Here is an 18436-nt window from a genome sequence, read left to right on the forward strand (position 1 = left end):
TTACATGAAATATACTATAGATACTTCTGATCAGTAGTAGCCAAGATGAAATAAGCATGTTCTTAAATAGCAGTCGATCTGGAGTATGAACCAGTCTACAGAAGTGAGCTGATGTTGGGTTTGTTAAGTGTCTCAGTGGCTTGATGGCTCTCACTTACTCTGTATTTAGACCAAAGCCATCTTTCTACCAAAGCAATAAAGGGACAGTGCACAATCTGACTATAGAATGCTGTTTCCAAAGAAGTGAACTGTGAAGAAAGGACCCATGAATTTTGATCACAGGGGCTTGGAGAGCATCTCTGGTAAGTTGAAGGATTGCTGTTGCAAAGCATGAATGTATCTAACATGTTACAGAACACCAACCTGAAAACTATCTTAAGTTTCACATTCTTTGTATTGCTTCTCTGATACAGCACATGAACAAAAATGGTGAGTCCTTTTAACTAGCTTGTAAAATCAGCTTCCATTGTAAAATGTTGTTTGTAAAAATTCTCAGTGTCAGTAATCAACATCGGCATTTTTCCATTGAAAGTTACTGAAGATAGTGTTCATCTTTAGTGGAAGTGTTGGAAAGAAAATTATTGTATACTTTCAATATGCAGTATTTTAGCAACTTAGAATTAATGTTTCTTTGTGTTTTGTTTTGGTGGGGTTTTCCCTCAATAATTGTGAAGGGATAAAGGGGGGAGCTTGACAAAGGAAGTGGTAAACTTCTTTTCCTGGATTTTAAGTATCATGTTTCTTGGAGCGTGATTCTGTATCATAATAATGGATTTTTTTATTTGTTCCCTGATTTCAAGGCATTATTCTGTTCATTTTTGTAGTTACTTTAAGATTATTTATACCTATGTTCATTGCCAAACAAAAAGATAAGCAGAAGAACAAGACAGCTGAATTTCCTTCAGAAAAGGGAAGTGTAACTGTACCAAATCCAGTGAAACCTTACGAAATCAATAGTGGTAGAATGTAGTTCTGTAGTTTAGCTCAATGAAGAGGAAAGGCTAGAAATGGAAACTTATTCCATTCATCATATTAAAGAAGTCAGAGAGGATCGTGGCTAAACCAGCTTTGCAGGAAGTTGTGGAGTCAGTTGGGAATGAGGAACTTGCAAATATTACAGTGTAAATCAAATGCTGATTTGATAAGTATTCTGGCAGTTTGTCCAGTATAGAATAATTATTTTCCAATTTACTGAAGGTTTAGAAACTATTTTACTGTATACAGAATGTATGCAACTATAGCAATAGTAAATATATGTCATTTTTAATAGAAATGTACTATTATTGGCATTTACTTACTTTCAGATGTCTGCTCCAGTGAGGATCTTCCTGAGGTAGAGTTGGTGAGCATGCTAGAAGAACAGTTGCCAGATTACAAGTTACGAGTGGATTCTCTGTATCTGTATGAAAATCAAGACTGGATTCAGTCCCCTGCCTGCCACAGCCATCTTCCTGAAATCTCTTCTCCAGTTTGTGATGAGGAGCCCTTCCATTACATGAGTGAGTATATCTGGGCCTAGGCTATATTTTTTCCAACTATGTAAGAAAAAACTCTATATATGAAATAAATATTATTAATATTATAGTGGTCAAATCTGGAAAGCTTTAGACAGGTGGAAGAAAAAGCTGAGTTCAGGGGAAGTGCTTGTAGTTCAGCAGTGCAATTCTAAGGGCTGACCTAGCATGTCTTACGAACTGCCTGATCATTAGATTTCACACAAAAATGAGAGTGGAAACATGTGACAGTGAAAAAGGGGCAGGAACCTAGAATTGCAGTAGATCAGATGCATTACAAGAAGTATGGAGCAGCTCTGTTTTCAGGAACATTAGTGAGGCTGTGGTACTTTTGATTATGTTTGCCCTGAATGTTTTTGGTCAGTGTTGCTTTTGAAATGCTTTTAATGGTTTCTTCTGGAGACAGAAATGGTGTGAATGCCAGATAGGTGGGTACTAGATCAGTGTTGATCACTGCCTTCCAGTTTTGGAAATACTTAACTTATCCTTAAACCCAGCAGATCATAAGGAAGAAAACAGGCAGATTCCACTTGCCTCAAAAAACCTTTAATTTATTAAAAATCAAATGTATAGAAAGCTACCAAAAGAGCTGAACACTTACTTGCCTGTAGTTTCAAGTGTTTTCATGTGAAAAGAGATGAATGCATTACAGTCACTTTAGAGAAATGGGGAAGTCCTGTTTCTGCCATGTATTGGAACTGTTAGAACAAACTACTTGGGAGAGTCAACTTTGTATTTATGTACAACCTTAGTATTTCTATACAACTGTAATGGTTACATCTTCCCTGTACATGCCATCTCTGAAAAGTTTTTGTTGTTAGTTGTGCTTTTAAGCCTCTACCCAGTGTATATAGCAAATGAGTAAGTAAAATACTATGTCCTAAGAATGCAGTATTTGACAATTTAAAGCAATCTTGTTACCAGTTGAACTTGCAGGCTTGGAATTCTTTTTTTTTAACTGTGGAGAGTATTTGGAAGGCCACTTAAAGGTTATTATTCAGTCTGATAATAATATTGAAAGCATAAATGATTCTTTTAGTTGTTCACTGGAAGCAGTTGCATAGGCAGTGGGGTGTGTACTTGCCTCTAAGTTTTAATTATAAAGAAGTGGGATCTGAGTCTGCCAGTGCTTGAAGGAACTTCACATCAAATGTGGCTCTGCTGAAGCAATCTGGTCAACACCTGCCATTCAAGTGTGATGAAGCACAGAGCTCTGAGAGAAGGACCTTCAGGCAGTATGAGCCTGATTTCCAAATGCAGTGGAGGGGTTTTATCAACAATGTTTTGGTGAAAGCAGTCATGTATTATTTGGCAGTCAAGGTACTACAAAATGTGGTGTTTTTCTCTTTCACCTAGTAAGAAGTTCTTTTTAACTATAGAAAATGTCCTGTGGAAATAGTAAACTGTTAGTGAGAGTTTTTTGACCAGTTGCCATAAATGCTTTCTTGACATTATCATAAATGAGCTGTCACAATAACTGCAATTAAGTTAAAAGATAACTGTTAGGCATTACATACAGAACTAATTGTATCATTTAAGAACACTGTCATAACTGCTGAGTCATATAAACTCAAGATAAATATGGCTTATGTGTCTCCTAGAAATTGTCCAAAGGGAATAAATGTAGTAATCATCATATTAGTTTACAGGGAGATACTGGGAATATCCCAGACAAATACAGATATGAATCAAGATGTAGTTGTAATCATTGCTGAATAGCTTGTTAGGTGAAATGTTAGGGAATAAATGTGACAATACTCTTGAAGCATAACTTGGGGGTGTTTGAGGGAATTTGTAGTTGACATCCAAGAGAAAAACAGAAACCACCACCACCAACAACACAGGAGTTACTGTACTTGAGCTCCTCCTCTTTTTATGACTCCTGGTGCCTATTAGAAGGTTTATCCAATGACCAGTTGAGTTCCCATTGACAGTGGTTTCAGTGAGGTGGAAGAATATATTCTACTTTGACTGTGGTAGTGTAAGAAGCCCTGAATTACAAAACATCTGTCTTTACAACTACTGTGTGTGAAAAATGGCACAACAGAACAAGAATATTAAGCAAAACGAAGAGTTGCTTGCAGCTTTCACTTGGCCAGGTGAGCGAAGAGAAACTGCATGTGTGCGTGTTCACAAGAGAGAATTATAACGAACTATGTATAATTTTGATGCTGTACTGTGAGAAAATGACAAAGGTTGTGTATATATAGAACTAAGTTTTGAAGCTGTTAGTTCTGTGATTTCATTTATCAGAGTAAATATATTTGCTTTGAATTTTAGGAACCTACCTACCTGAGTAACCTTGTGTGTAAACCTTTATTAAGGTGACTTAGCACTGGGTAGATACTTTTAACTTGAAATCATTTAGTGGGAACAGTTACTGTAGGAGAACTGGCTATAATATTCTGCCTGTAATGGGTGAAACTTATGTATTTGCAGTGAATTTTCCTAATACTAGTAAGCCAGATGAGTTTGGAGTCCCCTCTCTGCAACCAGTATCAGCAAGCAAGCGGTACAGTAAAATTGACTTCCCAAATGCACATTATTCTACTGATAGATGAGTACTTTAAATTTTGTGAAGAGTGCCTATTTTTGCCCTGCTTAGAAATGCAACTAGTAAATGACCCTGCTGTAAGTTCAGAGCTCCTAAATAGCTGAACAGCATGTGTTGGGTTTTTATGTCTACTGATCTGATTGATAGAAAGTGTTTGTTTTGTTAGTATGAGTTCTTTTTATATTAAAACCTTAGTGAAAGAATTAAGTAAACCTTTTTCTTCTACATTGTTCTTTCTGTTCTACTGTCTTTCAAGACTGCAAGAAAATTTCTTTGTATGCTGAAACACATCTTGGCTTTGTTCCTAGCATAGCCCCTTAGTGTTATGTTTTAAAAGGTTAATTATGGACATTATGTATATAAAGGACATACATAGCTCATAACGTCTGTAAATAAATTTAGTGTGCATTTCAGCTTGGCACTTCACTATCTTATAACTAAGCATGCAGTTCTCAACAAGAACAAACAAAAGCTGTGAGCCAGTAGTACTGTGTATTCAGAGTATGAATCAGATTTAAACAAGGTAATCTTAAGAAATAAATTTAGACTAAATCCATAGTAATATCATTTTGCAGTGCAGTGATGATGGAATTAGTTTCAAAACAGGTTAACTTAGACCTTCAGTTGAAGCAGATACTCTATATTTGTTAAATTTATATTGCTGCCTTCTTTACTTTCATGATCTTGATTCCATAAAGCAAAAATAGCAGATTTGTCTTGAACTTAGACAAGAACAAGCATCCATCACCTGCAAGTGAGATGTGTAATTCTGCTTCTGAAGAGAGTCATGTTGAAATTGTTCTTTAGAAGTTCTAAGAAAGATTTACTAGTATAAAAACTGTGCTTGCACATGTATTTATTTTTTGGTGGTGGTGGATGCATGCAAAAAATCACAGTTTCCCTACATTTTAATTCTTTCTCCTCTTTTTCTTTCCCCCCCTGCTGTATCTTTCATTTTCTGTCACTCTAGCTCTTATTGAACTTCCTTCCTCCTCCTTGGCTGGATCTCACAAATTTCCACAAGGTAATTAAGATTTCTCCTTTACTAGCATCTTCCATTTCTCAGGACAAAACCTAGGTCAGACCAGTGCTTTGTGTTTCAGCACTGTGTTTTGCTCAGAGTTGTCACAAATTCTTCATGCTTTGGTTATTTTTCACTCAGTCCTGTTTTTCAAATCCTACTTGTTCCGAGTTCTTTAATAGTTTTACAAACTCTTCTAATGTCAGTCACTCTTATCAGTAAGATAGGATTTACAGCTACATCTAAAATGCAGACATACATTTTCCCATTTCTTTTAAGCTGTTTCCAAGATGATCGAGCATTTAATAAATACATTTTCATGATTAGTCTCTGGGGTCTCCGTTCTCGTGTATAGATGTCACACACGCTAATGGGGGTTTTGTTTCAAGGGTAAAGTCTGCAGGCGTGTTCAGCTATGTTTGGGCATGCTCCAATATACTCTTTCCTCTTCCACAGCTGGTTTGATGATTTAATAGTTAAGCTGTATTCAAAAAGTTGATCTTAAGAGATTTTTGTCCTTTTCCTAAATTTGAAGGATGTTAGAGTACCTCAAGTTTTAGCTAATATTGCTGAAAGCTGTAAATGTTCAATACTTCAACGTATCAGTCTCCCAAATGAGTATTGTTTCATATTTCTGAAGTTAAGATGCATTTTCATAGCCTCTGTTAGTTTCATTAGCTAAGTAACTACTGTGTTTGTATGTAAACATCATCCTCTGAGTTTTAACTCTCTCCCTTCCCAGCAGTCGTCTTGTACTTAAGCTACTTTAGTAAGTATATTTCTCTCTTCTCAATTCTTGGCACAGATAACGTGGAGCAGAAAGCCTACACTGACGCTGACATGGTCAAACATCTGTTAGCTGAGGTATGCTCGTCTCTGTAATGCAGTGTTCCTATATTTGAAGACATGTACTTGAGGAAGGGCTTTTTCAGCTACTGGAAATTTTGGTTATCTTCAGGAGCTGCTTATCAAACACATAGTTAATAAGAAGCTGCCCATTTAAATAAAAATCAGCAAAACTATGGTCACTCATGGAGCCAGTGAGTGTAAGAAAGAAACAGCTTTCTTCTGCTTTCCTGTTGCTCCTTTGCTTCTACCATGTCATCGTTATTCAAGTTGAGCAGCCTGTTCTGGAGAAAGTGTCACTTGAAAGACTACGGGCCTAAGTTAATGTTGCTTCTTCATATGATTTAACAGAGCCCATATAACCATCTCCAGCACTCAGGACAAAACCCAAAACTGTCCCCAGGTTTGGTGCTTTCCCCTCGCCACGTTACTGCAAGTGATTGTGGAAGAGAATGTGCTGTATTAAGAAACACAGTTATGCATATGTTCAGGATCCAAATAATGAAGTATTAGTCATTGTTTTAACAATGTTGATCCTTTTGAGAATGAAGGGGGATCTCAGAGTGGTGATTCATTAAACAGCAGCTAGAAAAATCTAAAACTACTCTGAATGTAAACCTTATCTGATCAAAAGTAGACATCAGTTCTCATTTTGTGAGCAGAAAGATCGGGACCTGGAGCTGGCAGCTCGAATTGGACAAGCCCTCCTTAAGCGAAACCACCTGCTGACGGAACAGAATGAAGCACTAGAAGAACAGTTAGGGCAAACTCTGGATCGAGTGAGTGATCTTCCCTTCCCCCCTCTTTTTTTTTTTTCTTTTTTTTTTTATTAATGATTTTATTGATGATGGTAAGACCTTGTGAAAGCAGATAATTGCAGCTCTCAAACTACAGAAGTATGCTTAGCTGTCATTCTCCTAATTGTCATTGTTCAATCAGCTTTTTTAGTCCAAGAGTTGACTGTGAAGACTACGTATTGTAATTCCTGAGGAATCATTGAGAATGTTAGGTATTATTATGATATATCTACAGCAAGATTGCGTTTTCAAAGTGGTTGTTTTGACCATCAGTTGGATATCCTACCATTAAACTAAGAATCTAATAATCTAAGTCAAAATAAGTAGCTGGTATCTGATATGATCTGCTACATAACAACTTCACAGGAGAGGAAACAACCAGAAAATGAGCTGTCTTAATGGGATGCTTACACCAAGAATAAATAGGTAAATGAAATGTAATGAAAACTGAATTCTGCTCCAGGTCTTTATTTCTTCAAGCACAGATTCTCGATCTAATCTTTTCTTAGTTTTTCTTTCTTAAAAAAGAATTTAATAATTGACAAACAATAAAGTATCCCAAGTTTTTTAACCCTGGGGTCAACAGTCTAAGTACAGTGAAATCAATTCAGCTGGTTGTATAAAACACTATTCTGGTAATATAAACATACTTGTAAAACATACTTGTTATTAGCTGTAGGACAGTGTAAACTTACGTATTTGTATAAAAATTTAGATATGCAATATAGAACATATCTAAATGAGATCTGTCTCTTCCCTTGTTTTTATTTGTCCTACAGTTCATTTAATGTATAGCCTGAGGGTACCAGGAAGTTACAGTTCAGACAAATGGTCATAATCAAAATGATAGTATGTTAAAATGTAAACATGTATTAAAGCAGCTGGAAAATCATTTTGAAGTAAATTATTAAAAAAGTAGGTTTTGTTGTCCATTCTTGTGTTACCTTGAATTTTCAGTCTCCCTTACAGTGTTAACGTTATGATTTTGTGAACTTCCTATAAAAAAGAGAGGCTCGGTCTTGTGTGCAAATAGAAGTAAATTGATCATGACCTGTGAGTTATTTTTAATTGCATTTTAGACTGAAGCAATGATGTTCCAAGAGGCTGCATAATTAATACACTGCGATATTGTATAGCTAAAGTATATTTCACATGCTGGTGATCTTCTTTTGTCATAGGTCAACCAGCTGCAGCATGAACTGTCAAAGAAGGATGACCTGCTTCGTATTGTTTCGATTGCTTCTGAGGAGAGTGAAACAGATTCCAGCTGTTCCACACCACTTCGTTTCAATGAGTCTTTCAATGTACCACATGATCTGCTGCAGCTGGATGTCTTGCAAGATAAACTCAGAGAGCTGGAAGAGGAGAACCTTGCTCTCCGATCGAAGGTATATTCTATTCTATGCTGGATATGAAATAGATCAGGATGGTTAAAAAATCCAGCATCTGGGTTTTTCTTGACATGTGTAACTATTTTGTATCTCTGTTGTACACAAATCATACCCAAACACTTTCCTTCCAACCCCGCATCCTTCTGTTTTCTTCACTACTCCTCATTACCTCTGGAGTCCTGTAGTAGTCCTTCCATAATGCCCTTATGGTATGTGAAAGAATATGGGAACATATGTAAGCACCCAGAAAAAGTATATGGACCCATCAGGCCCTTAAGCTTGTGCGACCTGTTTTGCTATAAATCTGACTGTGATTAGTAGTGTTTTGGGAATGCCACTGTGTTGCCATTACATTTTTGTCAGTCATTGAATTATGCAGATTAATAATGTTCTACTCATATTCTTTTAAAGACTTGGTTTTGTGATATGATTAGTCTCTGTATTTTAATTGGTCTATCTTGTGTATAAAACATGAATACAGGCACTGTGCCTTTACAAGGATACAGACTAAATGGCCAGACAAAATAATAGCTATGAAAGTTGTGGAACCAACAGCTGGAGTTGAAAAGAGACTGCTATAATTCTGTGATACAACATAACCTTCACTGACTTCATATAGCCTTTTTTTTTTTTTCATGTGGTAGCATTATGTAAAGAAGTGTATTTGTCTCCATTTGTGTAGCTGGACTTCTACTTGCTTGGATAATCTTTAAACCCATTTACTAAGTGTTTTGATGAGTCAATGGTAAACAGTCCTGAATAGAGAAGACTTACCTGAACAGTGTTATTATAGAATCATAAAATCATAGAATCAACTAGGTTGGAAAAGACCTTTAAGATCATCAAGTCTAACCATTACCCCAGGACTGCCAATAAGACCAGTAACCCATATCACTGAGGGCCTCATCTACACGTTTTAGGAACCCTTCTAGGGATGGTGATTCCATGACTTTCCTGGGCAGCCTGTTCCAATGCCTGATCACCCTCTCTGTGAAGAACTTTTTCCTAATATCCAATCTAAACGTCCCATCATCTTCACAACTGAAAAGGAAGTGGGGATTGTAGTATGCTGGATGTTATTTAGACCTCTTGTGATACTCAGTCTCTGCCCCAGAAAATTTACAATCTAAATGGACTAGTTGGGGAATATGGAGAAAAGCTGTTCTACTGAGATCTTTTCAATGCCATAAAAGATATGGCTGACATTATTCAGTTTTCAAGATTTCTTTGCCTTAAGAAGTTTTGAAGCAAATTCAGTTGCTTACTCTGATTACTGTGTACTGGTTTACTTTCCCTACCAAATTACATGTTATTGCAACATTTTTTGTATTAGAATCAAGAGGTCAAGTTTTGTTCGTCTTGTCTGGCTTTCACTCAAAAGACCCATGCAATTCAGGGACATGGGTCGAGTCCAGATTCATAGAAATCATAGAGGGGAGACTCTTCACTTTCAAGAATTTTAGAAATAAGAAATTACAACATTAATATATGTATAGCTAAACTGAAACTGGAATACCAATTATTTTCTTGAAGGCTTGCCATCTGAAGACAGAAACCATTACATACGAGGAGAAGGAACAGCAGCTGGTCAACGACTGTGTCAAAGAGCTGCGTGAGTATCCAGGCTGTATCTTGCAATGCCAAAATGGTATTTTAAATACCTAGTGCCTACAGCTTTGCAGTTATCACTGTAATTTATGCCAATTATTCAAGTTTTGCTCTTTACCCAAGTGCAAAATTGTTTCTATATTTCATCAAGTTTCACTCTTGACATCCAACTCAAGGTATGTGTACTGTGTTTAGAGAGAGAAGATGAACACAATAGTTAATGTCCATTAGACTCCTAAACAGAAGCCTACAGACACTGAAAAATCAACAAAATTCACTTCTTGAATAGAGCATTTTGCACAATTGGCACTGAAATGTATCAGTGCACAGACTCTTAAATGCTCCTTCTAATTTACTGTATATCTATAAACACATTAGTTTATTTTTTAAATACATATTGTGAACCAAAGCACTTAAATTGATGAGTGCTTTAAGATTTCTAGAACACTTGCCCGTATGTGCTGTGGGGAGTGCTTATTTGCAAAGAATTGCAGCTGCTCTTACACAAATGCCTGTTAAGTATTCTGAAACAATAAGAAGCAATTTTTTTTGTGTGGTGATTGTGTAACCTGATGGTACAATTTTTTTCTCTGTAGTCATTTGATGTGTGCTCCTTTGTTTGTGCAGAACCTTAAGCTTATATTTTAAGATATTTTTTCTGTACAATCACCATAAAGAAGACTGGGTTGCTGCTTGATTTTTCTTGTTCCAGATGACCATAAAATACTATGAATTGATGTATACTTGGTTGTTATTCTGTCCCTCTGAGAAAGTATATATCCTTTGCAAATAGGACGTATTTCATACAAGCTCTCCTATGAGAATATCTGTGATTTTTGTTTTGTCTAATTCTGTAGCACATACGGGCATCCTAGGTACTTTTGACTCACAGAAACAATCTTCTCTTGAAGTATGTCTGGTCAAAATCTATATCTTTAGGAGAAAGGTATTTGACTGTGAGCTTAAATGTCCACAGGTCCCTGGACAGGATCTTGTTCTGCAGTAAACATGTGACGTACAACAACCACTAAATTTGGGGTATCACCTTCATGCAAGATTGGTCAAAATTAATATGATTTTGATATACTTCAATGGCAAGTGTACAAGCCAGACTACCTGCGTAAAAATATTTTGGCTTTTTGAGTTGCTTTTTGTATCATTGGATGAAGTGCTTGCTCAAAGCAAAAAGGAAATGGGAAATTGTATGCAGTAGGTCTTTGGGGAATAGATAGTGACCAGAATCAAGAGCTAAATAGGTGTATGTTAATAATTGACATGGTCTGACAAAATGCCTTTGCTTACAGGAAATGGTAGTTAATAAGAAGATCAATTCAAAGGCTGACTTCTTCAGCATATTCCAAATCTGGCCTTGTCATGAGCCAGTATGTAACTTGACATTGTTTATAGCAGCTTACCTTGGGTTTTATTATGGTCATTTCATATGCTTGTGATGTGTATTTCAGGTTCTACATAGCTCTTAATATGTTACACCTGCATTTGAAGTTACCTCTCTTTCTCCTCCTCCTCCTCCTCACCATTTAACTTTTCCTTATGGTTGTTCAAAGACACCTATTCTTATGTACTATAAGAATAGTACATAAGAATTGATTTCCTAGAATATTGGTTATGTTGCAGATTGTTGTTTACTTTCACTGATCTTTTCTGGGTTTTGTGTTTGGCTTGTGTTTTTATCATATGTTAGGAAAAGCTCTCTATTAAATTACTTTTATGTTTTGTAGGGCAAACAAATGCTCAAATCTGTAGAATAACAGAGGAATTATCAGAGAAGAGTGAGGAGTTGGTTCGCTACCAGGAAGAGATCTCATCCCTCTTGTCTCAGATCGTTGATCTCCAACATAAACTCAAAGAAGTAAGGGAATTCTGATGAAGAGTGTTTCTGCTTGTGTGTGTGTGTGCACACCAGTGCTTACAGCAGGTAAAACTTGACTTGCAAGCCAAGGGGTTACACTGCAAGAGAGTGGCTGTTTCAGGAAAGTGTGGCAGAGGATCTACTGGGGGAAATTGGCTGAGAAAATGATGAGCACCTCTTTGTGCTTTCAGCATGTGATTGAAAAGGAGGAGCTGAAACTTCACTTACAAGCTTCCAAAGATGCTCAGAGACAACTCACAGCAGAGGTACTTAAGGCTTATACATATATATATACACATTTACATAAATGTTTGGAATAGGATACAAGAGGAAGAAAACTAAGAGAGAATGGGAACCACTGGTTTTTTTCATTATAGGCTTTTCATTTTTCATTGTGGTTGGAGTCATATGATTGGCAGAAAAGAATAATTATATAAGTCTACACAAATACTTTTGGAGTTCAAAGGAATATGAAATGCAAGGAATCTGTTCCAAGTAGAGTGGTCTTACGATTCATAGTACTTATGAGAAAAAGAGCATTTTAGTATATTAATATTACTGAGCATATCAACAATACTGTAGCTCATTAGATTTTAAGGAAGTTCTCTTTTTTTGCTTCTTTTGCATCAGCAGTTACTGTATCTGCAGAGTTTTCTGATGTATTTTCCGATACTTTTTCCTCTTTCGGGTCTTAATCTGAACTTCATGCTTCACCATTAAAATCGGTGCAGGTGCTATGCTAACTATTGTCCATTCCAGATGCTGGCATGTACCATGTAGTTGGAAATGTATTATGGTGTTGAATCAGTTGTTACAGGTTTCTGTTGGAGTTAATTAAGTTTCACTCTGCCTTTTAAGGTTTCTGGCATCATGTAATGGTCTCTCTTCTCTTTCAGCTACATGAGTTGCAAGATAGGAATGCGGAGTGTTTAGGGATGTTGCATGAATCGCAAGAAGAAGTGAAGTTGCTACGTAGCAGAGCCAGATCTGTTGCTTGTCTCTGCCACCCCCAGTCATGTGGAGCATTTCTTGTGGTAATAAATACTGCTAGTATTGCATGCACGTATGGCCTGTAGTAGCATACAACTATATGAGTAAAACAGCCATTACAGGAGCTGCAGCAGTAGTAGGCAATGTTTTTTTCAGTTTGTTCAGTTTGTACACTCTTGAGAATTGTATGTATTGAGGAAACTAACCATTCAGTTTACACATTGTGATATTAAAATTATTTTTCCTTTTTATATGCCTTTTCTGTTAAATAAGGGAATTGGCATGTGCTACAGCTAGTGCTCAGTTTAAGAAGTGCTGTTACGCTCATAGCTTATCTTAAGAAACCAACAAAAAGAGCACCAAGAAAATGAGATGTTCCTAATGAGAACTGAATTCATGCTGGTAATACATAGGTGTAGTTATAGTGAATAACTACCCCCAAGTCCTTCCTTCAGAGACCAGAAGATTTGTTCAAAACCTACTGGTATCGGCAATAAAAATGGAGATTTTTTTGGGGGTATTTTTTAGAGGAATTTTCTGCTGAAATAGTTAGGAGGAAGACTTCAGTCTAGTTTGTCAACTCTTCTGGTTTCTGTTTTTCTCTAGGATTCTCTTGCAGCAGAAATCGAAGGGACAATGCGGAAGGAATTGAGTCAGGGTGATGAATCTGTTCTCTCCAAGCAAAAGTATGTTTTCAAATCTTTGTGCTATTTCAGTATTTTTCCATATGCTTGTATTAAGTAAGATGAAACTGATCTCTGGAAATCTATAGAAGTGAATATTCCCTCTATAATAATTTTTCTACTTAAAAAAAGCTTTGTAGTATTTGGTAATCTTTAAAACTTTGGTATCTACTGTTTTTATTTGATTCTATGAGGAAGCTGGGAATTTGCTGAAAGCATGTTTTTTCATTCTTTAATGTGTGAGATTTTTTTTGCAAATTATCTGAGGCACAGCACTAGTTTTATCCCTTTTAATACTTACAGAAAAACTCTCAGGCAAATGAAATTATAGGTGAAAGAGTGATAACAATTTCCAAAGCCCTGAAAACCTCTTACTTCTGAGCAAGAAGTAATAAATTATATATGTGCTTCTGAAAGAATGCAGAAATTAAATAAATAAAATCCGTGCTCAAGTGGTTATCAGGTCCAGGTCTTTCAGATCAGACTAAGTGGTAATTCTGATATTTAATAGAGTAATGGTACTGAAAACATGAATGCCTTAGGCAATCCTGTTTTTCTGGGCTTAAATCTTTTCAGTCAGATCTCTGCAGACTTATGAAACTCTGGTTTTCAGAGCTTTTTCTTTATTATATCTTTTCCAAAATTAATATGAAAACCACATTTGTTTGCTTGTCTTTTCTGCAGGGATCAACAGAAACGAGTATTTGACACTGTCAGGGTTGCTAATGTCACTCGTGGCCGTTCTTCTTCCTTTCCTGCCCCACTGCCAATCCCTGGATCTAATAGGTCAGGTGCTGTTATGACAGCAAAGCCCTTTCAGTCTGGCATACACCAGTTGGAGAGCCATGCACAGGCGACCCAGAGGAGCAGCTCTGAGAAGAATTTGAGGTAGGAAACACAGCCTTTTATCTTCTTTCTAAACTAACTGATTCAGAACTAAATCCAGAGTGGAACTCTGCTGTGCAAGAGAGAAATAGTTAATTTAATGGTCTTAATATCTATTATTATTTGATGTTTCTCACAGAGACACTCGTAATCCTGGCCAGCCGGGAATCCCTGGAGACAATGACTTAGTCACAGCTCTGCACAGGCTCTCCCTCCGTCGTCAGAACTACCTGAGTGAGAAGCAGTTCTTTGAGGAGGAGTGGGAGCGAAAAATGCATTTGCTGGCTGATCAGAAAGAAGGGGCTAGTGGCTGTAGCACACCCACAGAAAGCTGTTTTTTGTTGGGCACAAACTCAGAAGTCACTGATCTCTCTGCCAGCTCCAATAACCTCCGTGTTCTCCTACCAGAAAAACTGCAAATTGTCAAGCCCATTGAAGGTAAGAGAATGGTTTTCCTTCTCTCAGCAGCAGAAAGGGATTTTGTATTATTTTGCCAACTAAGTCGTTGTTGGTGTGTGTATAGCTAGGTATGATATGCAGTAAGGGGAAGTAGTAGTATATGGTAGGCTACTTGCCAACTAGCTCATCATATCACTTTCTACTTGGCTTTTTTAAATGGTGCTAAATGTTGGGCTTTTTCTTGGCATTGCCATCCAAGTGTGTCATGTGTATCACAGTGTTGACACCAGTTGGCTGGAGTTGTTCTGATCATGAATTCACTTGGAGCACTGTGTGCAGTTCTCGTGTCCTCAATAGGAGGACATGGAGCTGTTGGAGCAAGTCCACAGGAGGGCCACAAGGATGATCAGGGGGCTGGAGCACCGCCTGTATGAATTGACAAGCTGAGAAAGTTGGGGCTGTTCAGCCTGGAGAAGAGACGACTGTGGAGACCTCAGAGCAGCCTTCCAGTATCTGAAGGGGGCCTACAAGAATGCTGGAGAGGGACTCTTCATCAGGGACTGTAGTGATAGGACAAAGGGTAATGGGTTTAAACTTAACAGGGGAAGTTCAAGTTAGATATAAGAAAGAAGTTCTTTACTGTGAGGGTGGTGAGGCACTGGAACGGGTTGCCCAAAGAAGTGGTAAATGCTCCATCCCTGGCAGTGTTCAAGGCCAGGTTGGACAGAGCCTTGTCAGCATGGTGTAGCGTGAGGTGTCCCTGCCTATGGCAAGGGGGTTGGAACTTGATGATCTTAAGGTCCTTTCCAACTGTAACTATTCTATGATTCTATGAATTCTTGTAACTCAATACAGTAGTAGGTAATGGCTCTCTGAGACTTTTCTCTTTTGCCTCACCAGGATCTCAGACCCTTTTTCATTGGCAGCAGCTTGCTCGACCCAACCTAGGCACCATTCTTGACCCAAGACCAGGTGTTGTTACAAAAGGTTTTACCCCTTTGTCTGATGATGCTGTGCACCACATCTCTGACTTGGAGGAAGATGATGAGGAAGGAGGAGGTATAACATTTCAAGTGCAGCAGTCCGTCCCAGAGGAAAAGAAATGTATAGCGGCAAAGCCAGTGGCAGGGATTTTCCTCCCACCTATTACTTCAGCAGCAATACCACTCACTGGTAAGAAGCATGGTTAGTGTGTTTGCCTCTTTTTATTTTGCAGTGTTTTCTTCTCAATGGAAAGCATTTGACCTTGTGACAGTGCTGTCTTTGTTCTTTATTAAACAAAAAAAAAAATAGCAATGATAATAACATTATCTTAAACTTTGCTTTGATTCGTTCCTATCTGTATTTTTACCCTCAATGGATGTAAATTCTCCACATTGCAGCCTCGAATCCAGGGAAGTGTTTGTCTTCCACAAATTCTACATTTACCTTTACTACCTGCAGGATCCTTCACCCATCTGATGTCACTCAAGTTACTCCCAGGTATGATGACTGCTGCTATCTTTAATGTTGCTTTCTGGCTTTTGGTATGTGGACCGGTTTTAAAAGATACGTGAGCAGCTAGGCAACATATCAGATGTTACTCATACAGATAGTTGTAATAAAAATGGGAAGCTTGAAATTGAATCCTTTCCAATTCTGTCTTTTTTTTTTTTTTTTTAACTAAGTTATTACTGGACATCTCTGTTGATACTTCGTCTAATACAGTATATTACCTTCTGACCACAGAAAGTAAATTCATTGGTACTTAGACCAAAACCTCTTTGTGAACCTACTATCTTCTAAGTATTTTGCAGAACAATAATACAGAATCTACTAAAGCTGAAACTGTCACAGTTAATAGCAGTAGTTTAGTTTTTCTCAAGCCTTCTGTATACTAAAAGGCAAATACAGGCCAGAGCAGGTATAAAGGTGTCTAATGTGCATCTTCTCTGTTTCATTCTTATTTTATTTCAGCTCCGTGGGTACCCCATTTTCACTTGGAAGCAGTGGCAGCAGTATTGGAAACCCAGTAGTGAGCACTCCAACCATTTCTTACAGGCTTAGTATTGGAGAATTTCTCACCAACAGAAGAGACTCAACCACTACTTTCAGCAGCACAAGAAGTCTGGCTAAACTTTTGCAAGAACGAGGCATCTCCGCCAAGGTTTATGATAGCCCCATATTAGAAAAACTGCCTTTGCTTCAGCCCCCTCGAATTCTCCCCATTCCTTCTACTCCTCCAAATTCTCCCTCGCGCTCACCTTGTCCTTCCCCTCCGCTGTTTGAGCCTCGGGTGCATCACTCAGAAAATTTCCTGGCTTCTCGACCAGCAGAAACATTCTTGCAAGAAATGTATGGCCTGAAGCCCTCCCGTAATGCTCCAGATGTAGGCCAGCAGAAGATGAACCTGGTGGACAGGCTGAAAAGGCTGGGTATTGCCAGGGTGATCAAGCCCCCTGAAACACAGGACTGCAGGAACAATCAGGAGCCAGAGGTTAGCTTGCGGAGGCAGGACTCAGCTGTGTTTTTAAATGCAGGTACCAACTTAATGGCAGGACTGAGAAGAAACCAGAGTCTTCCAGCCATGATTGGAGCATTGGGAGCTCCAGTTTGCACACAGTCATCAAAAATGGATATCCTAAAGGAGGACTGACTGGTCTGAAAAATTACTGACTTCTAGCATAGTAAATAATGTATGAGGAAAAAACATCCAGTACAGGCATCATTAGATGTGTTACAGAAGAGTTGGGGAAGGCACGTGCATGTGAAAGATGTGGGGGAGAGAAGTGTTGGGATTGAGGACTAAAAGAACATTGTTTGGGTTTGAGGAAGAAAGCTTTTGTGGAAAATAAGGAAGAAGAAACCAAAGCTTAGTTTTGAGGCCACCTTCAGCATCTGTCTTAGCTTAAACAAATATACTACTATAGACATTCTCAGTGTTTAACCTTTTAAACTGTATGTGTAAGATCTGTCTTACAGGTGCTGTGCTTTTTTTTTTGTTTCCCCACCATATGGCCATAGTATTTTATTAGCAGTCAGGCTGTATCATTTAAATGTAACGTTAAGATAGCAGTCAGTCTGACCAGCATTATTGGTCCAAGTTCCTCTCTGTAGAAAACAAATATGAAAACTTGGATTTTATTTCTTTTATTGTCTTTTCCATTTCAGAAGCTGTACTCTTTTAAACTCCTCTCCACTTTGAGAAGCCAGGAGAGAACCTGTAGCTCTGTGTAAGAAAACGATTCTTCTGTTTACAAACACAGAAACCGGTGGTGAGGATTTATATTTTGAAAGAGTGAAATTGTACTAGTGAGGTATTAACAGAAGTTGATTTCTTTCCAGAGCACACAGAGGAAGGTGAAATGAATAAGGATTAAGAAAGTATGTATTAGAGTGAAACCTTCAAGCTAAGAGATCTTTCCAAAGTGTGCTGTGCATCTTTTTAAATAAGGGCATTTTTGCGTGCACACAAAACATTCTCAGGCACATTTCAGTGTTGCAAAAGGATATAAAACCTTGGTGCTTGATTCAGGTCTTCTTTTACTTTACATAAGCAGAGAGCAATTACTGTAAGACAAGTGTCGGGAATTCAGTATCCTGACTCTTCTCTTGACAGGTAGACATTATGTGTATTTGCGAGTTCTGCAGTAAACTTCATGACTTTTTTGTTCACTTATTTCTGATTTTAGGCAGGATTTTGTTTAAAATATTTCATTCAAAGCAAAATGTACTATTTTATATTTAGAAACAGGAAGATGAAGGCTAGCGTTCTTTCTAATGAACATCGATTTTGTCTACATTGAAATCCTGTGTTTTGATGATGGAGAGTGGTTCTGAAGCTGTTTCTGAACAAAGCTGAGGCAGACTTTCCATGTCAAAAGAGAAGTCCAGTTTGG

At 37.7% G+C, this 18436-nt stretch overlaps 1 protein-coding gene across 1 annotated transcript; it reads left to right on the forward strand.

Moving 5' to 3' along the window:
- Positions 1-265: 265 nt before the first annotated feature.
- Positions 266-17193, forward strand: TRAK2 (trafficking kinesin protein 2; the record flags this gene model as incomplete). The annotated part of the gene is made up of 15 exons (XM_080622194.1): positions 266-302; positions 1305-1503; positions 5860-5953; positions 6598-6714; positions 7911-8120; positions 9657-9735; positions 11471-11601; positions 11793-11867; positions 12498-12635; positions 13198-13277; positions 13959-14162; positions 14299-14597; positions 15459-15731; positions 15941-16040; positions 16515-17193. 15 exons carry the CDS (start codon positions 266-268, stop codon positions 17191-17193), a joined length of 2715 nt encoding a protein of 904 aa, XP_080478320.1.
- Positions 17194-18436: the final 1243 nt, after the last annotated feature.

This window comes from Psittacula echo, assembly GCF_963264785.1.
Source record: "Psittacula echo genome assembly, chromosome: 6".
Taxonomy (NCBI): Eukaryota; Metazoa; Chordata; class Aves; order Psittaciformes; family Psittacidae; genus Psittacula; species Psittacula echo.